At 42.2% G+C, this 26306-nt stretch overlaps 1 protein-coding gene across 1 annotated transcript in view; it reads left to right on the top strand.

Moving 5' to 3' along the window:
* The window catches only part of uchl5 (ubiquitin carboxyl-terminal hydrolase L5), a 53945-nt gene that overhangs the window by 20998 nt on the left and 6641 nt on the right, over positions 1 to 26306 (top strand). Inside the window, exons 8-10 of the mRNA XM_078218132.1 lie at positions 3457 to 3559; positions 24259 to 24372; positions 25232 to 25330. Coding sequence (XP_078074258.1) covers positions 3457 to 3559; positions 24259 to 24372; positions 25232 to 25330 — 316 coding nt within the window. The remainder of the gene's footprint in view (positions 1 to 3456; positions 3560 to 24258; positions 24373 to 25231; positions 25331 to 26306) is intronic.

The raw sequence follows: 26306 nt of genomic DNA, 5'->3' as shown, positions 1-26306 counted from the left end.
ACTTTCTGGAGAGGAAGTTTGTATGTATAGACATTAGACAAAAACCTGGCATTGGTGACTGCTGTGGTTAAACTAACCTGACACTACCCAACATATGGAAGATGAACACTTGCGAATAATACTGAAGAATTTCTGTGACCTGGAGAACTGTGAGCCAGCAGGCGTTAGCATCTTCAGGAAAAGGGGAAAGAAAATTCAAAACAGGAAATAATTTTGTTATGTATTTTGTATTCATAGGGAAGGTTAATTCTTTAACTGTAGTTCACCTGGATTTTCAAAGCATGTTCAACAGAGTTTCTCATTTAATGCAGTAGGGAAAGCTAAGCACCTAGATCAAGGCTTCAAAACTGTGGACTGTGTGTTGCGTGATGGGACTTTGGGGTAATGAACTCTGAGCCAGCAACAGCTTTTTTTGAGCATGTAACCAAATGTGTGGATGTGGGTAGTGCAGGTTGATGTAGCTTACATGGATTTCAGCAAAGCCTTTGACAAAGAAGGCTAATTCACATGGGATGCAGGGTGATCTGACAAGGTGGATACATAATTAGCTTAACGGTAGGAGACAGAGGTAACAGACGGTTGTTTTAGTGACTGGGGGCCAGTGACATACCACTGTGATCTGTGTTGGGCCCCCTATTGTTCGTTATTTATATAAATGACATAGATGATTATGTGGGGGGTAGGATCAGTAAGTTTGCCAATGACACGAAGATTGGCCGGGTGATTAACAGTGAGGTTGAGTGTCTTGGGTTACAGGAAGATATAGACGAGATGGTCAGATGGGCGGGTAAGTGGCAGATGGAATTTAACCCTGAAAAGTGTGAGGTGATGCACTTTGGAAGGAGTAATTTGACAAAGAAGTATACTATGAAAGGTCTGACACTGGGAAGTTCAGAAGAACAAAGAGACTTTGGCGTGTTTGTCCATAGATCTCTGAAGGCGGAAAGACAGGTGAATGGGGTGGTGGAAAGGGCATATGGCACACTCGCCTTTATCAGTCGGGATTACAAAAGAAGAGAGGTCATGATGGAGTTGTATAGAACTTTGGTGAGGCCACAGCTGGAGTACTGTGTGCAGTTCTGGTCACCACATTATAGGAAGGACGTGAACACACTGGAGGGGGTGCAGAGGAGATTTACCAGGATGCTGCCTGGGATGGAACATTTCAGTTATAAAGAGAGGTTGGATAGGCTTGGGTTGTTTTCACTGAAGCAGAGAAGACTGAGGGGTGACCTGATTGAAGTATTCAAGATTGAGGGGCATGGACAGGGTGGATAGGGAGCAACTGTTCCCCTTAGTTGAAGAATCAGTTGGAGGGGACACAAGTTAAAAGTGAGGGGAGGGAGGATTAGGGGGGGATTTCGGAAAAACATTTTTACTCAGAGGGTGGTGACAGTCTGGAATGCACTGCCTGGGAGGGTGGTGGGGGCGGGATGCCTCACATCATTTAAAAAGTACCTGGATGAGTACTTGGCACGCCATAACATTCAAGGCTATGGGCCAAGTGCTGGCAAGTGGGATTAAGTGGGCACATCAGGGCATTTCATGCGTCGGTGCAGACTTGATAGGTCGAAGGGCCCCTTCTGCACTGTAGTAATCTGTGAGTTCAGCTGAATGCTAACAGCTGCAAGTCTTCTTTAAATCCTCTCACTTTCTTACTGGTGAGCGTCGTCCAACAGATTATTGCAGCCTGGTTGCTGCTGCAAAAGAAACTGCGGAAAGGTAGGTTCCCACTTAATTAAACTTAACCCCAGTCCATTGCTCCTTCCCTCAACTCAGGAGCTGAAGCTAACCTCCTCCCAGCGTCACATAAAGTCCAAGGCTTTAAAATGGGGTCAAAACAGGAAAAAGGTTTGGAAAGCATTGTCCTAGATGATTAATTTGATACATTTAGAATGTAGCGACAACACTGTGGCAATTATTGGAAAGCATTCATCCTGGAGAAAGAAGAAACCAGTATGAATAATAAGGATTAAGGCAATAAAATTGTTGCTCAAATGAAGCAATGTGAACAGCTGAGTAAGGAGCTTAATCATCTTCAGCTATACATCGATTAATTATGCGGATGGGTTACGATAGGCATCTCATGCCACTCGGGTATAAACAGTTGCTTGAAACATGGGTAAAGCAGTCAGAACAATGTTGACTGATAATCCTTTCCACCATGAATCAATGAACGTAAAAGGGAAAGGTTTCTACTGATGAAGCTGCAAAAGATTGGGAGAGACAAATGATCATACCCTGAGAGTATCTGGTCAGTTTTTGAAGCAGTCATTGGGTATGAGACATTTTGTTATTGAAAGTTGTCTTATTGTACTTGGTGGGCAATGGAATAAAAAAAATGGTCATACTTCAGAAATGAATTTCGTTCATGATGTGCAGTATGGCTTGTGATTTTGGTGGTTGTAAAGCAAAACTAATGGATGCGTTTAGAAATAATTCAGAAAATAGTGACAAAAATGGTCTTGGGTGCAATGTTATGACAATGACCAAGCAACTAAATTGCTTTTTGCTAGTGAATGTAAATAGGGGCATCATGTCTTTGAAATGACTTGTACTGACAAATTTGAAGTCAGCAATCTCTTTGGTTAATGAACATAGAGGTAGAGGAGGTAAGTACAACATTCACAAATCTTAAGCAGGACTGGGGATGGAATTGAGGGTTATGGCAATGTTGATTTTGGTAATGCTTTATTTAAATTTTTCCAAGGAGATTTGGAATTAGTTTTTTTTAAAGGTTCAACAGCTGGTATTAATGACCCCATGTTAACATAATTGTGCACAAACTGTGATTATTCTTGGTGAGCTGAACAGCCTTTCCTCATTCTGGTCTCTGCTCTTCGAAATGAAAACAAATGACCAGTCCATTTTAAAGTCTTTGTGTGCTGTGGTTGTTTTCCACGCTAAACATTTTCATGCACGCAATGAATATATATACTGATAGATATGGATAAATTTTAGGAATCTTACCAAGACTTGAGTTCAATACTATTCTGTACATCAGTACAGTGCTAAAGGAGTGCTGCGTTGTTGGAGATGGTATCTTTTGGATGAGATATTAAAACTGAGATATGTGTTTTCAGTTGGACGCTAAGACCCTATTAGCATTTCTCACAATAGAGCTGAGTTCTTTGGGAGTGTCCTCAACTAATCAAATTTATTGTTCTTTTCATTTATAATTTGAGGGACCTGACACCTGGCTATGTCCATATTGAATGTCATATTTGGCACTTCACAATTAAGTTATTATCATGGAGCACTTTGGGAATCCAAAGATCAGAAAAAGTTCACTAGAAACTCAAGTTCTTTTATTGGACTCATTTTAGAATCATGCAGCGCAGAAGAGGCCCTTCGACCCATTTTGCCATGATGGATATGTCCAGAGGTTACTTGTTTTATTCACTAAATGTAATTTTTTTCGTCGTCTTAGTACAAACTTGGCGTTTTTTGTTCTAGGTACAGTGAGGGAGAGATAAGGTTTAACCTTATGGCAATTGTGTCAGACAGGAAGATGATATATGAAAGAAAGATTAGAGATCTACAGAGACAGCTGTCGGAGGTGAGTTATTTAGCGGCACAAAATTTATCAATTTATATCTGTTGCTGTTTGATTTCTGATTCTTTCATATTTTCTCATAGATTTAATCTTTTATTTTTGCAAAATCTTTCATTTCTGGAGAAAATAAACATGAGATTTAATCTTTATAAAATGCCTAGCAGAAAACAAATGTGGGAATTGTAACCAATGAGCCTCATGGTTTAATTTAGCAAAGTATTTTGTGAATTTAGTTCACATACACCTGAATAACAACTTGAAGCTAGATATTCATAGAAATCATAGAAACCCTACAGTGCAGAAAGACGCCATTCGGCCCATCGAGTCTGCACCGACCACAATCCCACCCAGGCCCTACCCCTACATATTTTATCCACTAATCCCTTTAACCTACGCATCTCAGGAAACTAAGGGGCAATTTTATCATGGCCAATCAACCTAACCCGCACATCTTTGGACTGTGGGAGGAAACCGGAGCACCCGGAGGAAACCCACGCAGACACGAGGAGAATGTGCAAACTCCACACAGACAGTGACCCGAGCCGGGGATTGAACCCGGGACCCTGGAGCTGTGAAGCAGCAGTGCTAACCACTGTGCTACCGTGCCGCCCTAATTTGAGGCAGACTTTTATTTCTCACTGTTGTACTTCAGAGGAGTATATAACTGCTTCAACCCCCATGGTTGTGTAGCTGCACATCAATTTGACTGGCTCTGAGATTAGTCTGTAGTCTGAATTCACTCTGCATAGACAGTAGTGTCTTTATGATTACTTGTATCACTAAATTCTAAATATAACCTTCAGACATTCAGAAGACTGCATTCTAATTAAACCTTCAGAATTTTGCAAGTGCAAAGGCTGGAGCTATAACTTGCCTCATTGTACACCCAGTTGAAATTAATTTGCTATTTACATCTCATCCCTTCTTGGCAATTAAATCTACGCAATGTTCCTCTTGTTAATTGTGGGGTACAGTCTTTATTTCTATGTATAGTGCATGGTTGTTCTCCATGTACATGTCAATTCCATTATGGAAAGCATCATAGTTAATCATATCTTCAGCCAATGTTGATACAACATGTACAAAGGTTAGTGAGCACAAACTGATGATTGACCCAAGGACCTTTCTGGCCTGTGTGGTGGAATAACATTCGCGACAATTAATCAATTCAGCTAAACCACGAGGGAGCTAGCTGCCCACTTTTTTATTTTTGTTGACTAGTTATTGAATGTGAGGTGTGGAGTAAGCATTTGGGCAACAAGATTGTAAATGAGTTACATAGTTTATTTCCCAAGTGAACTATTTCCTGTGCTGGGACTGTGTGTTTCAGTTCTGTTAAACACATTTGCAGTGAAATTTATTTTCTGATATGGAGAGTTGCCACAGAATGAAAAGCAGTAATTGTGAGATTCCCCCACTTGGCAAATGATCTTTATTTCTACGTATGTCACAGTCAGATGACATATGTAGCACAGGAACCTAGGGGAATTTCACAGTAACTTCATTGCAGTGTTAATATAAGCCTTACTTGTGACTAATAAATAAACTTTGATCATTAAAGGGATTGTGTGCACCTTGAGGTTCACCTGCATTCACTATTTCAAGAAGCCTGAGGTACTGTGATTGTCCTGTTGATTGACTTGCAGTGTCACCTTCACCATATTTGGAGAAGTCACCCATTTTGGAAAAGACAGGGTAGATAAAGATAAATTATTTCCACTGGTTGGAGATTGTAGAACGAGGGGGACTTATAAGAACATAAGAAATAGGAGCAGGAGTAGGCCATCTAGCCCCTCGAGCCTGCCCCGCCATTCAATAAGATCATGGCTGATCTAATAGTGGTTTAGTTCCACTTACCCGCCCGCTCCCTATAACCCTTAATTCCTTTATTGATCAGAAATCTATGTTTAAATCTATGACTTGTTTAAAATTAGAGCAGACTGTTCAGGAGAGATGTTAGGAAGCACTTCTACACACAAAGGGCAGCAGAGATTTGGAACACTCTTCCATAAACAGCAGTTGATGCTCGATCAGTTGCTAATTTTAAATCTGAAATTGATAAATCTTTGTTCAGCAAAGGTATTAAGTGATATGGGCCAAAGGCAAGTATATGGAGTTAGGCAACAGATCAGCCATGATCTCATCTTGAGGGGCTAAATGGCCTACTTCTGTTCCTATGTTTGGTTCTCTATCACACGAGTAAGTCTAGTTTGTGCACTAAAATTTAAGAATAAAGTAGTGGCAGTTATCAAGTAGCAATTGCCATTGTTAAAGCTAATGCTGCAAGGTACAGTAAGTGATTGGGCAGCTGTTTGATCTTAATTAGATGACATATATAGTACGTAAACCTGTGCTATAATGCATTGCACTGCTAGGCAGAAACAGACCAGCATTTTCAATTTGCAAAGTTTCTGACAATGCAGCAATTGAATTCTGAGGCTCTATTAGCAATTGGAGTTTGGGCCTTAAAGAGAGACAGCTCCACCTTACCAACAACAAAATACATCTTGAATACAGGCATAATGTTTCCATCTGCATAAGATAGGATTTCAACTGAGATAGGAAAAACAATCCTATAGGATGGCTGCAGGTAATGCATAATTTTGATCTCTCAGAATCAGAATGGCTTCACAAAAAGGAAATCATGCCTGACAAATTAATTAGAATTCTTTGAGGTGTTAATGAGCAGGATATATAAAGGGGAGCCAGTAGATGTAATATACTTTGTTTTCCAAAAAGCATTCGATAAGGTACTGCTGTATAAATGGCTACCTAATAAGATAAGAGCCCATAGTGTTAGGGTTAGTATGGATAGAGGATTGGCAAACTGATAGCGGACAGAGTTGGGATAAGGGGGGCATTTTCAGGATGGCAAACTGTAACTAGTGGAGTGCCACAGGGATCAGTGCTGGGGCCACAATTATTTGCAGTACAAATGACTTGGATGAGGGAAGTGAATGTACCATTGCCAAGTTTGTGGATGACACAAAAATAGGTGGGAAGGAAAGCGGTGTGGATGACTGAGTCTACAGAGGGAAAAAGACAGGTTGGGTCAGTGGGCAAAACTTGGCAGATGGAATATAAGGTAGGAAAATGTGAAGTTATGCACTTTGGTAGGAAGAATAAAGGAGCTGAATATTATTTAAATTGGGAAAGAGTGCGGACAGCTGCAGCACCGAGGGATTTGGGGGTCCTTGTGCAGAAGTTGCAAAAAACTAGCATGCAAGTTCAGCAGGTAATAGGGAAGGCAAATAGAATGTTGACCTTTATTTCAAAGGGAATATAGAGTATAAAAATAGCAAAGTCTTGCTAAAACTGTATAAGTCACTAGTTAGATTACACCTGGATTACTGTGAACAGTTTTGGTCCCCTTATCTAAGGAAAAGTTTACTGACATTGATGGCAGTCCAGATAAGGTTCACTGGGTTGACCCTGGGTATGGAGGGATTTCATAATGAGGAGAGTAAGTAGTCTCACAACACCAGGTTAAAGTCCAACAGGTTTATTTGGTAGCACGAGCTTTCAGTGTTCCGAAAGCTCGTGCTACCAAATAAACCTGTTGGACTTTAACCTGGTGTTGTGAGACGACTTACCGTGCCTACCCCAGTCCAATGCTGGCATCTCCACATCATAATGAGGAGAGGTTGAGTAGATTGGGTCTGTACTTACTGGAGTTTAGAAGAATGAGAGGTGACCTTATTAAGACACACAGGATTCTTGGGAGGCTTGACAAGGGTAGATACTGAGAGATTGTTTCCCCTTGTGGGAGAGTTTCATAGAATCCCTCCATTACAGGAGGCCATTCGGCCCATCGAGTCTATACCGATCACAATCCCACCCAGGCCCTATTCCCACAACCCCACGCATTTACTCTGCTAATCCCCTGACACTAGGGTCAATTTAGCATGGCCAATCAACCTATCTAATTTAAATCAAATCATCTTTGGACTGGGAGGAAACCGGAGCACCCAGAGGAAACCCATGCCGACACTGGGAGAATGTGCAAACTCCACACAGACAGTGACCCGAGGCCAGAATTGAACTTGGGACCCTGTCACTGTGAGGCAGCAGTGCTAACCACTGTGCCACCGTGCCACCCAGTTTAGACCAGAGGACATAATTGCAGAGTAAGGGGCTGCCCATTTACGACAGAGTTGAGGAGGAATTTCTTCTCTGAGGGCAGTGAATCTGTGGAATTCTTTATTGTAGTGGGCTGTAGAGGCTGGGTTGTTAAATATGTTCAAGGCTGAGATAGACAGAATTTTAATCAGTAAGGGAATCAAGGGTTACAGGGATAAATGGGAAAGTGGAGTTGAGGATTATCACATCAGTTACTGAATGTTGGAGCAGATTTGTTGGGCTGAATGGCTTTTATGTCTTATGGCCTTAAATTATTAAAGGTGATACATCAGGAATGTCTAGAAATTGTTATTTATCAGAGATGCAAGCATCCTCAAAATGCCAGCAGCTTCTGGCTTGCACTTCTAGCCTGAATCTAACAAACATATTGCAGTTAGCCATATGCAGAACAGTGCGTAAAAACCTGAAAACTGACCAGATTCGAATTATTATGCTCTGAATGGCCTGAGCCTGTTTATTTAACCGCAATTTGGCAATATAGCTTAGAATGCAGCTTCATTGAGCAGATTAACACAATACATGATGTATTTGATTTGATTTATCATTGTCACATGTATATATATATACCTGTTGGACTTTAACCCGGTGTTGTTAAACTTCTTACTGTGTTTACCCCAGTCCAACGCCGGCATCTCCACATCATGACATGTATTAGTATACAGGGAAAAGTATTGTTTCTTGCACACTATACAGACAAAGCATACCGTACATAGACAAGGAAAGGAGAGAGTGGAGAATGTAGTGTTAAAATCATAGCTAGGGTGTAGAGAAAGATCAACTTAATGTGAGGTAGGTCCATTCAAAAGTCTGATGGCAGCAGGGAAGAAGCTGTTCTTGAGTCGGTTGGTACGTGTCCTCAGGCTTTTGTATCTTTATCCCAACGGAAGAAGGTGGAAGAGAAAATATCTGGGGTACGTGGGATCCTTGATTATGCTGGCTGCTTTTCCGAGGCAGTGGGAAATGTAGATGATGAGATGTTCTTCCAAAGGAACACATCATCTTACTGTGAGGAAAGCTGCAGGGATTGTTATGATAATATACTTATGTTACATCTTACAGATATTTCATGTCTTGTCACATTTTATTCTCACATTTGACTCAGTCAAATTTTTGTGTCACAGATTTACTTAATTGGCTGAAATTTTATATTTCTTAAAGAACTTTTTGTCAAAATTGAGCAGTACAGTTGGACAAAACAATCTTTCTTTCATAAAAGAAACCAGTTCAATCACTTGACTTGATCAAAACCTTTTAAGATCCTGAGGGATCTTGACGGTGGATGTGAAGCGGAAGTTTCTTCTTGTGGAAAATGTAGAACTGAGGGTCACTTTAAAAATAAGGGACAGAGATGAGGAGAAATATTTTCTCTGAGGGTCTGTAGAACTCTTCCTCAAAAGGCAGTGCAAGCAGAGTCTTCGAATATTTTTAAGACAGAGCAAGATAGATTCTTGATTAACAAGGAGGTGAAAAGTTACGGGGGTCAGCAGGATTCTGGGGTTAAAATCAACCATGATTGAATAGTGGAGCAGGCTTGAGGACTATTTTTCCTCATCCATATGTTCACTCAAACCTCACTTTAGCAGATTAATACCTTACACTTTACTTTCAATGAAAGGCGTCATCCAATACCACGAGATCTGCTAGTAAAAGAAACTTCGGTCTTCCACTTATGTTTGAGAGAACTTTTAGATTATTTTATTTGTTGCACATGTTGTTCTTCCATGTTTTTTAACACAAAATATGACATTCTGTATAAGGGGTAGACTATGTACCTGAAGCACAGTTTCTTTGTGCCAAAATGGAGCTTGGAATTGCACAGAAATTCATGCTTCAAAAACATGATAATTAATTCTATGGTATAGCTATAATGAAAAATGTGTTAGCAGCTTGTATTTTGCTATATATTCTAAAATCTGCATACCGTGTTGTAATGCAATAGTGTACATTATTACTACTGTTATAATATCTCAGGATCACAGTATAAAGTAAGTATAGTAGTTCCCAAAATGCTAATATGGGTGCGAGTTACCAGTACCAATAATCTTCTCACAAAATATACCTGATGGTGAAAACAAAAAATGACTTGGTAGAGAAGAAACCTATTAGCAATGAAGTGTAGTATTAGCACTTTAGCGATATGTACCTCGAGTCGCTGGCTTGTTTTTCAGTGACAGGTTGCCTGGGTAACCAATGACGCCATTCCTCTCTGAGTTAAGACCTCTTGGTCTTGCGTATGATCTATTTAGGTAATGTGCATTTAATTATGTCAAAAGATAATTAGTCAGCAATGCTGGGCACTTCTAGCTCCATTTTACTGGGTTAGATTTGTATGCCAGATGCTTTTAACTTTGCTCTTCAAAGCTTTTTTTTAAAAAAGTGTCACCTTATTTTGTATTTTAAGTTTTCCTTATTTTTCCGATGTTATTTCTTCATTTTTTGTGTTGATCTTTTTGCTATCTTCAGATCCCCTGGTCTTTTTTGCTGATTTCCAACCCTCCCCCTCCCCCACACACATTCTCATACTTACTTTGCTTTCGTCTACTACTGTTTTCCTATTTCTGTGTTAATTTGTTGCCTTTTCTATTGCCAATACACTTCACATATTGTTACGACTCAAAACTGCATTTCTTGGTCACTGATAAGGAACTGAGTCAGCATTTGGTTAATTTGCTGAAAACTTCAATGATCATATAATACAAAAAGTGGCCACACAGCTGATTGTGCCGCCTCCTGAATTTGAAATGTTGCCATTTCACTTTTGGGAGTTATAGTACAGGCAGTGGATTCTGAATCAAAACATTTGTCGAAAGCTATTTTTCTTTTTCTCTCCTCTGATTCTTTTGCCAATTAACTTAAATCTGTGGGCTTGTTACTAACCCTCTTGCCAGTAGAAACAATTTCTCCATATTTATTATTACCAATCTCCCTGATAATTTTAATCCTTCTATGTTCTTGAGAAAATAATCACTTTCTTTTAATTTCAGTACATAACTAAAGCTCCTCATCCCTGACGTAACCAGGTAAATCTCCTCTGTAACCTCTCTCAGCACTGGCCATCCTTTATAGCATGTGACATCGAGAATTGGGTACATTGGGGGCGATTCTCCCATCTTGCTGTGCTAATTCTTTAGCGCAGTGAGGTGGGAGAATCCTGTGGATCCTGCTCCGTGCCAATAAAATGAGGATGTAAATCCTCATTTTAATCCAATTTAAATGTTATTAGTGGGCCCGGGACTGAAGTCTCCAGGCCTGCTAGCATCTCTCCTCTTGCCAGATTGGTTCACTCCAGCGGGGTTTTGAATAGCTCCCCACTTTTGGGGTACTAGTGGCCCAATCCCGCTGGAGTGAAGGGGGGGGCAATAGAGGCTATCCAAAGTGTCGGGTGGCGGGAGGGTGGTGCCCCCTGGGCATTGGCACCTAGGCAGTGCCAGCCTGTGTCCCCGGCACTGCCCAGGGGCAAAGTGCCAATGCCCAGGGAGCAGCTTGGCACAGCCCATGGAGCAGTGCTAAAGGAATGGAGCATATGGGGGCGGGACCTTATGGGGTAGAGCCGAGGAGGCGATCCGGGTTTGGGGGGGGGGGGGGGCTGGTCCCACTGCCATTCTGCACTCTGCATAGGGATCGGTGGGGGAAGGAGAGAGGGCGGCGATCGGCGCGGGCTGGGGAGGAGAAGAGCTGGAGATTGGGCTGGGCCAGCCTGGGAGAGGGTGTGGTCGGGGCTGTGTCTGGGAATGGTCAGGGGGCCAGCGATTGGTTGGGGGGAGGGGGTGTGGCGGGGGGCGCTGGCCAGTGATCGAGTTGGTCAGCAATCGGGAGGCCATCAGTGCAGGGCCACTGCCCATGCGCCGATCTCGGCACTGACAGATCGGCCCATGCGCAGTGGCCCGCTCAGTGCGCTCATTTCAGCCTCCCAGTGGCTCCCTGAAATTTAATGATCTTCATGCTGGTGACCTCTGCAGTGCAAGCACAGTAAGAGTTTTAACAACACCAGGTTAAAGTCCAACAGGTTTATTTGGTAGCAAATACCATTAGCTTTCGGAGCGCTGCTCCTTCATCAGATGGAGTGGAAATGTGCTCTCAAACAGGGCACAGAGACACAAAATGAAGTTACAGAATACTGATTAGAATGCGAATCCCTACAGCCAACCAGATCTTAAAGATACAGACAATGTGGGTGGAGGGAGCATTAAGCACAGGTTAAAGAGGTGTGTATTGTCTCCAGACAGGACAGCCCGCAAGTCCAGGAGGCAAGCTGTGGGGGTTACTGATAATGTGACATAAATCCAACATCCCGGTTTAGGCTGTCCTCATGTGTGCGGAACTTGGCTATCAGTTTCTGCTCAGCGACTCTGTGCTGTTGTGTGTCGTGAAGGCCGCCTTGGAGATCAGAGGCTGAATGCCCGTGACTGCTGAAGTGCTCCCCCACAGGAAGAGAACAGTCTTGCCTGGTGATTGTCGAGCGGTGTTCATTCATCCGTTGTGTTCATTCACCTCTGCAGTGTACAGAGTGTGGGAGATTCTTCTCTGAACTCTCATTGGAAAAAACAGTGTTAATTACTCCAGTTTTCACGTGACTTCGACACTTCGAATTTTTTTGGCAGAATTCTGGCCATTGTTTTCGCTGAGGTTGAGCCAGTGATTTATTTAAGTTTACAAAGCTTCTTTGCTTTGGTACTTCATGGCTTTATTTATAAAGTTAAGGATACTGCATGCTTTTGAACAGCTTTGTCAGCTTACTTTTCCACCTTTAAAAAGTTGTGCCAATACACTCCCAGGTGTCTCTGTCACTGCATCCTATTTTAAAATAGTGCCAGTTAGTTCATGTTGCCTTTCCTCATTCTTCCTTCTAAAATGCATTGCGTCACAATTTCAGTATTAAATCTCACCTGACATCTCTGCACCTGTTTCAGCAGTCCCCTGTTTCCCCTTTATAGCCTGATACTACCATCCTCACTGTTTACTACATTTGTGTTCTCAGAAGGATGCACTAATGTCGTGTTAAAGAGCCTCATAGAAAACATCTTGGTGGTTATTGTAGTTCTCCCACTGTCTGACTTTGAATTTTTCTGTATGTCTAGTAGGTTGCTCTCATTCTTTCATAGTTACATAAGCTTTTTCTTTCTCTGGATATCCAGCTTCCAAGATGTAATTTAACATGCAGCTTTCATAAGAACATAAGAACATAAGAAATAGGAGCAGGAGTAGGCCATCTAGCCCCTCGAGCCTGCCCCGCCATTCAATAAGATCATGGCTGATCTGACGTGGATCAGTACCACTTACCCGCCTGATCCCCATAACCCTTAATTCCCTTACCGATCAGGAATCCATCCATCCGCGCTTTAAACATATTCAGCGAGGTAGCCTCCACCACCTCAGTGGGCAGAGAATTCCAGAGATTCACCACCCTCTGGGAGAAGAAGTTCCTCCTCAACTCTGTCTTAAACCGACCCCCCTTTATTTTGAGGCTGTGTCCTCTAGTTTTAACTTCCTTACTAAGTGGAAAGAATCTCTCCGCCTCCACCCTATCCAGCCCCCGCATTATCTTATAAGTCTCCATAAGATCCCCCCTCATCCTTCTAAACTCCAACGAGTACAAACCCAATCTCCTCAGCCTCTCCTCATAATCCAAACCCCTCATCTCCGGTATCAACCTGGTGAACCTTCTCTGCACTCCCTCCAATGCCAATATATCCTTCCTCATATAAGGGGACCAATACTGCACACAGTATTCCAGCTGCGGCCTCACCAATGCCCTGTACAGGTGCATCAAGACATCCCTGCTTTTATATTCTATCCCCTTCGCAATATAGGCCAACATCCCATTTGCCTTCTTGATCACCTGTTGTACCTGCAGACTGGGCTTTTGCGTCTCATGCACAAGGACCCCCAGGTCCCTTTGCACGGTAGCATGTTTTAATTTGTTTCCATTGAGATAGTAATCCCATTTGTTATTATTTCCTCCAAAGTGTATAACCTCGCATTTCTCAACGTTATACTCCATTTGCCATATCCTCGCCCACTCACTCAGCCTGTCCAAATCTCTCTGCAGATCTTCTCCGTCCTCCACACGATTCACTTTTCCACTTATCTTTGTGTCGTCTGCAAACTTCGTTACCCTACACTCCGTCCCCTCCTCCAGATCATCTATATAAATGGTAAATAGTTGCGGCCCGAGTACCGATCCCTGCGGCACGCCACTAGTTACCTTCCTCCAACCGGAAAAACACCCATTTATTCCGACTCTTTGCTTCCTGTCGGATAGCCAGTCCCCAATCCACTTTAACACACTACCCCCAACTCCGTGTGCCCTAATCTTCTTCAGTAGCCTTTTATGGGGCACCTTATCAAACGCCTTTTGGAAATCCAAAAACACCGCATCCACCGGTTCTCCTCCATCAACCGCCCTAGTCACATCTTCATAAAAATCCAACATGTTCGTCAAGCACGACTTTCCCCTCATGAATCCATGCTGCGTCTGATTGATCGAACCATTTCTATCCAGATGCCCTGCTATCTCCTCTTTAATAATGGATTCCAGCATTTTCCCTACTACAGACGTTAAGCTGACCGGCCTATAGTTACCCGCCTTTTGTCTCCTTCCTTTTTTAAACAGCGGCGTAACATTAGCCGTTTTCCAATCAACCGGCACTACCCCAGAATGCAACGAGTTTTGATAAATAATCACTAACGCATCCACTATTACCTCTGACATTTCTTTCAATACCCTGGGATGCATTCCATCCGGACCCGGGGACTTATCCACCTTCAGTCCCATTAGTCTACCCAGCACTGCCTCTCTGGTAACATTAATTGTATTAAGTATTTCTCCTGCTGCCAACCCTCTATCGTTAATATTTGGCAAACTATTTGTGTCCTCCACCGTGAAGACCGACACAAAAAACTTATTTAAAGACTCAGCCATATCCTCATTTCCCACTATTAACTCCCCCCTCTCGTCCTCCAAGGGTCCAACATTCACTCTAGCCACTCTATTCCTTTTTATATATTTATAAAAACTTTTACTATCATTTTTTATATTAATTGCTAGCCTAGCTTCATAGTCTATCCTTCCTTTCTTTATCGCTTTCTTAGTCTCTCTTTGTTGTTTCTTAAATTTTTCCCAATCACTTGTTTCTCCACTATTTTTGGCCACTCTGTACGCAGCTGTTTTTATTTTAATACTCTCCTTTATTTCCTTCGTTATCCACGGCTGGTTCTCCCTTTTCTTACAATCCTTGTTTTTTGCTGGAATATATTTTTGCTGAGAACTGAAAAGGATCTCCTTAAAAATCCTCCACTGTTCCTCAGCTATCCTACCTGCCAGCCTGCTCTCCCAGTCTACCTTAGCCAATTCATCCCTCATCCTATCATATTTCCCTCTGTTCAAACAGAGGACACTGGTTTGGGACCAAACTTTCTCCTCTTCCATCTGAATCAGAAATTCGACCATATTGTGGTCACTAGACCCAAGAGGGTCCTTCACAATAAGATCCTTAATTCTACCTACCTCGTTACACAATACCAGATCCAAAATAGCTCGTTCCCTCGTCGGTTCCGTAACATGCTGTTCAAGGAAACTATCCCGACAGCATTCTAAGAACTCTTCCTCCATTCCACCCTTACCGACTTGAGTCTGCCAGTCAATGTGCATGTTGAAGTCCCCCATGATTATTGCCGTTCCGTTTTTACACGCATCCCTTATCTGCTTGTTTATAGCCCTCCCTACCTCAACATTATTATTTGGGGGCCTATATACCACACCTACTAGTGTCTTTCTCCCTCTACTATTCCTCATCTCTACCCATAACGATTCCACGTTTTGTTCCTCAGAGCCTATGTCATCCCTCAGTACTACCCTGATATTATCTCTTATTAATAGCGCGACCCCACCACCTTTTCCTTCCTGTCTATTCTTCCTAAACGCCTGATACCCCTGGATATTCATCTCCCAGTCCTGGTCACCTTTCAGCCACGTTTCTGTAATGGCCACTAGATCGTACCCACTCGTGCTGATTTGCACCATCAACTCATTTACCTTGTTCCGAATGCTTCGTGCATTCTGGCAAAGTGTCCTTATTCCAGCTTTTATCTGGACCCGCTTTGATGAGTCGCGAACACCCTCTCCCTCTACTCCCTTATCTAAATTACCGCCTTCATTCACTTGCACCCTCTCCTCTACCATTAATTTTGTAATTCCCCTTACCCCTGCATCCTCCACCCCATCAATTAGTTCCTTGATCCTAGTCAACTCTTCTAGCTCCCCTCCCCCCAACCTATCTAGTTTAAATTCTCCCCAGTAACCTTAGCCAACCTACCGGCCAGGATATTGGTCCCCGTGTGATTCAAGTTCCACCCGTTTTTTGTATACAGATCACCCCTGCCCCTAAAGAGGTCCCAATGGTCCAGGAACCTGAATCCCTGCCCCCTGCACCAGTCCCTCAGCCACACATTCATCTTCCACCTCACTCCATTCCTGCCCTCACCTTCCCGTGGCACAGGCAGTAATCCTGAGATTACTACCTTTGCTTTCCTCTTTCTCAGCTGTCTCCCTAATTCCCTGTACTCCCTTTTCATGACCCCTTCTCCCTTCCTACCCACATCAGCGGTACCAATATGTACCGCTACCTCAGGCTCCTCTCCCTCCCACCTCAGGATTTCCGGGACGCGACTAGCGACATCCTGGATCCCGGCCCCAGGGAGGCAGACCACCATGCGAGAATCCCGCCTACCTCCGCAGAAACGCCTGTCTGTCCCCTTCACCATCGAGTCCCCGATTAATACCACCTTCCTCCTCTTTTCCTTAGCCCTCTGAGTTACAGGGCTGGACTCCACTGCGGAGACACGGCCACTGCTGCTTCCCCCAGGCGGGCTGTCCCCCCCAGCAGTACTCAAGCAGGAGTACTTGTTGTGCAGGGGCAAATCCACTGGGGTGCTCTCAACCACCCTAGCCTTACCCTTCCTGGCCATCACCCACTTGGCCTCCTCCCGTTGCCCTGGTGTGACCACCTGATGATAGCTCTTGTCTATCACCTCCTCATTCTCCCTCATCAGCCTAAGATCCTCGAGCTGCAGTTCCAGCTCCCTAACACGGTCCCTCAGGAACCGCAGCTCGACACACCCCTCACAGATGTGGATGTCCGGGAGGCCAGATGCCTCCAGGACCTCCCACATCCTACACTGGGAACAACACACTGGTTTCACACTCATACTGGACACTTTATGTCAAGTAAGACAGTGAAAAGTTAATAAGAGTGTAAGGAAACAAAAAAATAAATAATTAATTAAAGTCAGAAAACCCACTCTCTTACCCTCAGCCTGCTCCTGGGAACAAATCCCTGATATTAACAACTGATATTAAACCCAAACAACTGAGATTAAACCCAAACAACTGAGATTAAACCCAAACAACTGATATTAAACCCAGAACAACTGAGATTAAAGCCAGAACAACTGATATTAAACCCAAACAACTGAGATTAAACCCAAAACAACTGAGATTAAACCTAAACAACTGATATTAAACCCAAACAACTGAGATTAAACCCAGAACAACTGATATTAAACCCAAACAACTGATATTAAACCCAAACAACTGATATTAAATCCAAACAACTGATATTAAATCCAAACAACTGAGATTAAACCCGAACAACTGAGATTAAACCCGAACAACTGAGATTAAACCCGAACAACTGAGATTAAACCCAAACAACTGAGATTAAACCCAAACAACTGAGATTAAACCCAAACAACTGAGATTAAATCCAAACAACTGAGATTAAATCCAAACAACTGAGATTAAATCCAAACAACTGAGATTAAATCCAAACAACTGAGATTAAATCCAAACAACTGAGATTAAATCCAAACAACTGAGATTAAATCCAAACAACTGAGATTAAATCCAAACAACTGAGATTAAATCCAAACAACTGAGATTAAATCCAAACAACTGAGATTAAATCCAAACAACTGATATTAAACCCAAACAACTGGGTTTAAACCCAAACAACTGAGATTAAATCCAAACAACTGAGATTAAATCCAAACAACTGAGATTAAATCCAAACAACTGAGATTAAATCCAAACAACTGAGATTAAATCCAAACAACTGAGATTAAATCCAAACAACTGAGATTAAATCCAAACAACTGAGATTAAATCCAAACAACTGAGATTAAATCCAAACAACTGATATTAAACCCAAACCACTGAGATTAAACCCAAACAACGGAGAGTAAACCCAAACAACTGAGATTAAATCCAAACAACTGGGTTTAAACCCAAACAACTGAGATTAAATCCAAACAACTGAGATTAAACCCACAACAACTGGGATTAAACCCAAACAACTGAGATTCAATCCAAACAACTGAGATTAAACCCACAACAACTGAGATTAAATCCAAACAACTGAGATTAAACCCAAACAACTGAGATTAAACCCAAACAACTGAGATTAAACCCAAACAACTGAGATTAAACCCAAACAACTGAGATTAAACCCAAACAACTGAGATTAAACCCAAACAACTGAGATTAAACCCAAACAACTGAGATTAAACCCAAACAACTGAGATTAAACCCAAACAACTGAGATTAAACCCAAACAACTGAGATTAAATCCAAACAACTGATATTAAACCCAAACAACTGAGATTAAACCCAAACAACTGAGATTAAATTCAAACCACTGATATTAAACCCAAACAACTGAGATTAAACCCAAACACCTGATACTAAATCCAAACAACTTTCGGAGATGCTTCAACTATTTACTGTTGGTTATTGGCTAGATTAAGTCATCATAAATTGTTCTCAATTTACCTGTGGAATCTGTGGATCATTGTTTTGATCTGTAATAAATGAGAATATCCTCTATCTAAATGGTATAAAGAAGTATGCAATGTAGGCAAAGTAACTGTTGGGTGGTTGGCAAGTGGGAAGATATTTACTTCAGCTGAATGTAGTTTTGAAGCCACTTTATGATGACATGGTAAAAACTACAATGCACGCTCTTGCTTGACATATATTTCATTTAAGTTGATAGCTTAAAACATTATCTGCATTGAAAAATTCTCCTTGAATGTTGGCATCAGTTTGTTCAGTTTATTTTACTCTAGATGATAAGTAAGGAATACTGTGATTATAAGGTTATGTCCTGTATTCCCTCTTTGTAATTTGAAAGATAAACCTTTGTTTGCAATACATTGACGTTTAGAAAGTCTCGCCTCATGCAGTCAAGATTTTTTGGTCAAGATTTGGGTCTTTGATGCCTGTTCCTTCCCCAGTTACTTTGTACTCTAAATCAACATTGCTAACTCTAAAGACACAGTTTAGTGGCTCAAGTTGTTTTGACCATCTCATTTATGGGAAATTTGAGACATTTTGGCACAAACCCCTTTCACATTACTCTCCCTGTGGTTTGGTTAGTAAAAAAAAGCTACAACAGAGTCAAAAAGGCCATAAGGCCCCTCCTGGTCTGTGTTTGAGCTGAGTCCGGGATGAGTTTGGGTGATAGCTGGTATATCATAGTTGGCCACAGCATCCCTGAGATAGTGAGAGAAAATTGGACAACGCTCCCATGGCTACAAAAGTTAACATCAGATGAAGACATCATGGGATTCTACTGTGATGATTCAATTGGAGCATATCTTGGTAGCACTAGGCTTAACTATGAAGACTGGCCACTTGAGTGAAGGACTGGAAGAAATCCATTAACTCCAGATGAGGAGAAAATGAAAACTGACCTATCAAAGCACTTTAATTGCTGTTCCATCTGATGCCAATTAATTCTGTACAGAACGCATACTGTCCCTAGGATCTCCTGGTTGCTCCCTTTGCCCACTCGCTGATCGGCTTTCTTGAGGACCATTTTCACCAGTCAGTCCATATGGAAAATAAACTCATTGGGCCCTATTTTACCAGAAATTCGTGCCTGTTTTCGGGTGCGAAATCACGGTAAAGTTGGGCGTCGGGCCTTCAACACGATCTGCACCTGAATCCGAGCAGATCGTGGCTTTACCGACACCCGAATCGGGCGCGGGTCCGGTCCGCGCCCAAATCGGCCGGCCCGACGATTTAAATGCATTAGCATGCATTTAAATCGACTTAATGAACCGCGCGCCCAACTCTACTGCCAAATCCCACTTTACCGTCTTCTGGTCCGTTCCGGATCCGCGCTGTAAGCGACCTGCAGAATAAAAATCCGAAGCGGATTTCTATTCTGCAGGGGAACCTCCTCGACCATCCTCCTCGACCATCCTTTGCAGCCCCCCCCCCCCCCCCCTCCCGCTAACCACCCCGGCAGATCCCCCCCCCCCCTCCCAGATCAGACCCCCCTGGGAGGCAGGCCCCCCTCGGCAGAGCACACCCCCAACCTACCTCGATGTCTGGTCCCCCTCCACCATCCTTCTGACCTGCAGTCCTTCAAGAGCCTGCAGCACCTTCCTGGCCTTCCGCTGGCATCTGCTGGAGGAGGGGGGGCGGGCTCAGATGGATCTCTGGTGGTGGTGGTGGTGGTGGTGGTGGTGGGAGAGGGGGGGGGGGGATAGACTTGGGAGAATCTTGCAAACTGAAAATAATGTAGCATCTTCTTTGTGCTGCCTAATTATCTATGGGAAAGGTAATTAAACTACGGTGTCCTAGTGAGCAATCAGTGACCTGTATAATACATTTGTGATCTGTAACTGGATTGTTGATGTCCCTGGAGCCATGAGCCAGGTGCTCAAATGTTCAGTCATGTGGTGAACTTGGAAGAATTGTCCCTGTGGTGGAACTTGGTTGGAAATAAGATTCAAGGAGATTACTAAATCTGGGAAATCAACCATAGTGAAAAGAAGTTTGTATTGGCAACTCTTCTTTCACATTCCATGGCAGATGTGCCCCTACTTATGAATGTGATTTGCATGGGCAACGTTGGGTGCAGCTAATCTGCCTCTGGAGCAGGCTTGGATCCTTTCTTTCATCTTGTTTTCATCTGAACATTGCACAGAATTAGAGGAATTCCCTTTGGAAGATAATGTCAAAATTATAATCGCAGGAACTAAAAACCTGACAGTCAAAAATTTGGGAAAACATTTCAAAATATGGATGGGGGGATATATATTTTGAAATATTTTCCCAAATTTTTGACTGTCAGGTTTTTAGTTTCTGCGATTATCGTTTTGACATTATCTTCCAAAGGGAATTCCTCTAATTCTGTGCAATGTTCAGATGAAAACAAGATGAAAGAAAGGATCCAAGGCTGTTCCAGAGGCAGATTAGCTGCACCCAACGTTGCCCATGCAAATCACATTCATAAGTAGGGGCACATCTGCCATGGAATGTGAGAGAAGAGTTGCCAATACAAACTTCTTTTCACTATGGTTGATTTCCCAGATTTAGTAATCTCCTTGAATCTTATTTCCAACCAGGTTCCACCACGGGGACAATTCTTCCAAGTTCACCACATGACTCTGAACATTTGAGCACCTGGCTCATGGCTCCAGGGACATCAACAATCCAGTTACAGATCACAAATGTATTATACAGGTCACTAATTGCTCACTAGGACACCGTAGTTTAATTACCTTTCCCATAGATAATTAGGCAGCACAAAGAAGATGCTGCATTATTTTCAGTTTGCAAGATTCTCCCAAGTCCATCCTCCCCCCACTCTGCTCTCTCTGCTGTTTTCTTTCTTTCGTGCCCGGGTGCGCTGCTTCAGATTTTTTTTCAAACTGCACATGTGCAGTTCAGAGCTCTGATCGTTCTGGCAGCGCTAAGCCCCGCCCACTGCGCGGATCGGACCGGAGCCGGCAAAAAGCGTATGGGCGCGCTGCAAAGAGGATTCCGGGCTCGGATCTCTATTACGCCCAGATCCGGCCCGTAGACTCCAAATGGTAAAATAGGGCCCATTGTCAAGGTATATTGTCGCTTTGGGCTTATTGTCCCTTTTGTTGATTAGTTTTGAATCCCCTTAACCGGAGTGCAGCATGAAATTTCTTCTGGAACTCAGTCCTACTGGCTGTGAAGTAAGTTTTCAGTATCATCTGGCATATTTTGGAGAATGAATTTGGAGGAGAAATTTATTACTTAAGGAATGTAAGACAAAGTGAACTTTGCACTGGGGGGCATATGTAATGGGATCTTGGTCATCCTTTGGGCCTCAGTACATTGGAAACGTAAACTTAACCAGTGGCTTCCCTTCTATCTCTGTGATATTTCCAGGGAAGGTGACGTTGAGTTTGGTCATCTTCTATGGACTGCTGGGTGCCACTGGTTCCTTCTCAAGTTTATGGGTAAGCTCTGATGTTGATTTATTTGTGGAAGTTGGGTCTCCACATCCTGATAGTCACAGTATTACTGACTAGATCACATCTACCTCATTGGCTTCCTGTTTTCCCTGATCTTCTGTAATTTACTGTTTGATCCATCTTCCCCTTAATTTCCCATATTCTGGGCTATTTTGTTCCCTCTGGCTGGAGGGTGGAGATTCAAAACATTTAAGAGGTTAGCTGTCATACGATTGTAACTATTGCTGGGTTTACTATATATTCAGATTAGTTATCCTTAATTGTTCAAATCTTTCCTGTAAAAGCTTGGTCCTGATTATTTTGGATTCATATTGTTGACCACCTTGTTGGAATGTTGGTTTTTACAATTATTCTTCATTTGAGTGTCTCCAATTTGATTATCATATTCCTGACATGCATCACTATTTTTCCCACCACTTGGTTAGCTTTCCCCTTGGTTGTTTTTGGCTTTGCTTCAAAAGCTGTTTACAGCATTGTCCCTTTTGATACTGGTTTTAATATTTTTTATATACCCGCATGTAAAGCAATATCTTCTCCTCTTCCCTGGATATACATTCAGAAAGATTGTGATTCTTGTAAGGCATTGATACAATTACAAAGGTCTGCCTACAAGATGCTCCGTTTCTTATCAAGTGACCTTCATGAATCATTTTTCTTTCTGTTCTGTTCTTTCTCATTTCAATCCTAATTTCCTAGCTGCTGCTTATTTTAAATCTTTTTCCCTGTGACTACGCTGATGGGCTGTCACTGGTTTTAAATGAGCATTAGCAGCTAGGAGCCAGGATGGAAGGAAAAAGCAATTTGGTGTCCTGGAGTGTCAGCAATAGCTGACTGTGTACTGTTACATTGTGCATTTTGGTTGGTAGTGTTCAGTTAGGAGGGAAACCAGAGGGAATGCTCAGGGAGCATATAATCTAAAATGAATCCCCAACTTTAAATCCTAAACAGAACCATACATTTCAATTCTAATTCATGGCTATATACCGTGTACTGCTGATTAATGACAACATTTTAATTTTTTTTTTCAAAACCTGTGTCGAAGCCAAAAATCAAGGTCTTTTATGTTGGTACCAAGCTGCTTGACAGTATACATCTCTCAACCTTCTGAACAATTTGGGCCAGAACTAAGTCCAAAAAGTGGATGATCATTAAACTTAGACTTGTTTTCAGTTCCTCTTTGTAACATCAGTAGCTAACATGGCCACGAGCTGAGAGTTGTACTCTTTTGGTTTCTGTTACACATTTTGTTTTCTTTATGATTGCAGTCATCTTTCTGCTGCGTATTTAGGGCTCATTTGTACCTTTTGTTTCATATTTGTTCTTTCAATTTGTGTTTTTGATGTTGGGCCCTTTCCACCTTTTTCTCCTTTGGTCATGTACTTTATTGCCCTTTCATTTTATCTATCTTCATTGCTGCATAATAGAGCACTCTGGATTTAAGCTCAGACTGCTGACTGAAGGTGCACACAAGCAACCAGAAGTCCTTTTCCTTTTCTCCCCTTGTAGAAGTGTCTGACCTGTGCATTTTCAGAATGGTTTAACCATTTGTTGTGTGACTAATCTTAGAACTAAATTTGCCTGTTGCTGCTCTGAACTAACACTTTGATGTACTGCATTTCCAAGCCACGTGTCTATTTCTGCCTCCCAGTTTCCTTCTTTATCAGGATCCCTTTTTCATTTTGATTCAGGTTGTTTCGTCAAGCCCTATCCTATAACTTTTAAGTTATTTCTCCTCTGCCCTCTTTGTTCTAAGTTTTTTAAAACTGAAAGCTTGGATGTTGTAGAACTTCCTGGCACAGCTCCCATCCACTGGCTGCCATTGATAATTGTCGACTTTGTGCTTGAAAATGAAGTGAACTATCTAATAACCTGAATTAAATGCAAATACAGAGCAAAATGGAATTTAGTCCTGAAAGTATGTAAATTAATGGATTATTTAAATTAAACAACATTGAATTTTAAAGAGTTGACTGAATTCCATTGTAAAACACAGTCACAGAAAGCGGGGACTACGAGTGGGGCAGCAGCCTTTTCCTTTTATTATTCTTCTTTTATTACTTTTATTATTCTTTTTATTATTCAACCTTTCATGATTTTAATTGACTTTCAAATTTCTCTGCATTCCTGATCTGAAAATTATAGAAAAATGTATACCTAAGAAATGATTCATAATTTTAAAATGGTTGTGCATTTTGATGTTTAAAAATAGATTGGATACTGAAAACACACTGACAAGGTTCTATCTCTCTGTTTTCTTTGTGCAGGAAGAGCCCATGGATACAGATCAGAGCAACAGTATCATAAACTCAATTCAGTCAGAAGTAGCTAAATATCAGTTGTTGATTGAAGAAGAAAACCAGAAATTAAAACGGTATAAGGTGGGTTTTACTGAAACTGATTTATGTTCCTTCTAAGCCATGCAGGTTTGTGGCAGCTGCCGGTGTAGATGGTGTAGTTCCTTTGTCTCGTCTGCTTGGCAGAGTTTCGCAGCTGGTCTGCGTCCTGAGCGCAAGTTGAGAATATGGATTCGATCTTGGTTTCCAGGCTGCGGCGTTTGCTGTAGAGCTGGTGTTTGAGGAGTGTGAGAGAGATGCGACGGCAAAGTCTCTCAGCGTAGTCTATGTTATAGGTTGACCTGAGTGGGTTCATGATCCGTAGACCGTTCGGTATCTTGTCTGCTTTCTTGCATGTTTGTAGAAACTTGATGTGGCAGTGCAGCAATCAGGCCTGTGGAGAAAACAAATAGATGCACTCTGTTTATTCTGACTCTGGCCTCTTGTGGGTCTCCCATTTCTTTGCCCCACTGTCGGCAGTCATGTCTTCAAATGCCTAGGCCCCACACTCCCGAATTCTCTTCTTAAATTCCCCCATCTTTCCATCTCCCCTTCTTCCTTTAAGATCCTCTTTAAAACCAATTTTTTTGACCAAGCTTTTGGTTGTCCCGTCCAATACCTCATTCTTTGACTCACCACTTTTGCTGACTGTGATGCTGTAGCTTTTTTCTATGTTTTGAAAAACGTATAGGAATGCAAGTTTCGATTAACGGGGGTAAGGTCCCTGAGCCTGAGATCCCCAAGAAGTGGAATCCGACAAATTATAGATAGTTTGACAAGTCTGCTGGGTGACTGTGTTAGATATGTTCCACTATATGTTTCTATATATATTATATATATATACATATATATATGTGTATGTTACAGTGTACATGTTAACTTTATTCTGTTGCTATTGTTTCAGATTGAAAATGTCAGAAGAAAACACAATTATTTGCCCTTTATCATGGAACTTTTGAAGACTCTGGCAGAGCACCAGCAGTTAATACCACTAGTAGAAAAGGCAAGTGTCCCAGTATTTGTAATTCATTCCAGAGTGGTAAAAAGGAAAAGCAAGCCAACTATTAAGAGTATGCTCTTTCAACCAGCTGTTCAAAGGATTGCGTGAGTGTAGTTCTGGGAGCAGGTCACCTGTGCACACGTAGTTTTGGGTTTGATTTTAATTTGATTTATTATTGTCACATGTATTAACGTCCAGTGAAAAGTATTGTTTTTTGCGTGCTATACAGACAAAACATACCGTTCATAGAGAAGGAAATGAGAGAGTGCAGAATGTAGTGTTACAGTCATAGCTAGGGTGTAGAGAAAGATCAACTTAATGCAAGGTAAGTCCATTCAAAAGTCTGACAGCAGCAGGGAAGAAGCTGTTCTTGAGTCGGTTGGTACGTGACCTCAGACTTTTGTACTTTTTTCCTGAAGGAAGAAGGTGGAAGAGAGAATGTCCGGGGTGCATGGGGTCGTTAATTATGCTGGCTGCTTTGCCGAGGCAGCGGGAAGTGTAGACAGAGTCAATGGATGGGAGGCCGGTTTGCATGATGGATTGGGCTATGTTCATGACCTTTTGTAGTTTCTTGTGGTTTTGGGCAGAGCAGGAGCTATACCAAGCTGTGATACAACCAGAAAGAATGCTTTCTATGGTGCATCTGTAAAAGTTAGTGAGAGTCGTAGCTGACATGCCAAATTTCCTTAGTCTTCTGAGAAAATAGAGGTGTTGGTGGGCTTTCTTAACGATAGTGTCAGCATGGGGGGACCAGGGCAGGTTATTGGTGACCTGGACACCTAAAAACTTGAAGCTCTCGACCCTTTCTACTTTGTCCCCATTGATGTAGACTGTGGAATGTTCTCCTTTATGCTTCCTGAAGTCGACGACAATCTCCTTCATTTTGTTGACATTGAGGGAGAGATTATTGTTGCCGCACCAGTTCACCAGATTCTCTATCTCATTCCTGTACTCTGTCTCGTCATTGTTTGGGATCTGA

Source organism: Mustelus asterias, chromosome 8 (assembly GCF_964213995.1).
Source record: "Mustelus asterias chromosome 8, sMusAst1.hap1.1, whole genome shotgun sequence".
NCBI classification, from domain to species: domain Eukaryota; kingdom Metazoa; phylum Chordata; class Chondrichthyes; order Carcharhiniformes; family Triakidae; genus Mustelus; species Mustelus asterias.
The sequence above is the reverse complement of the archived record's forward strand: the minus strand, read 5'-3'. Positions and strand labels throughout refer to the sequence as shown.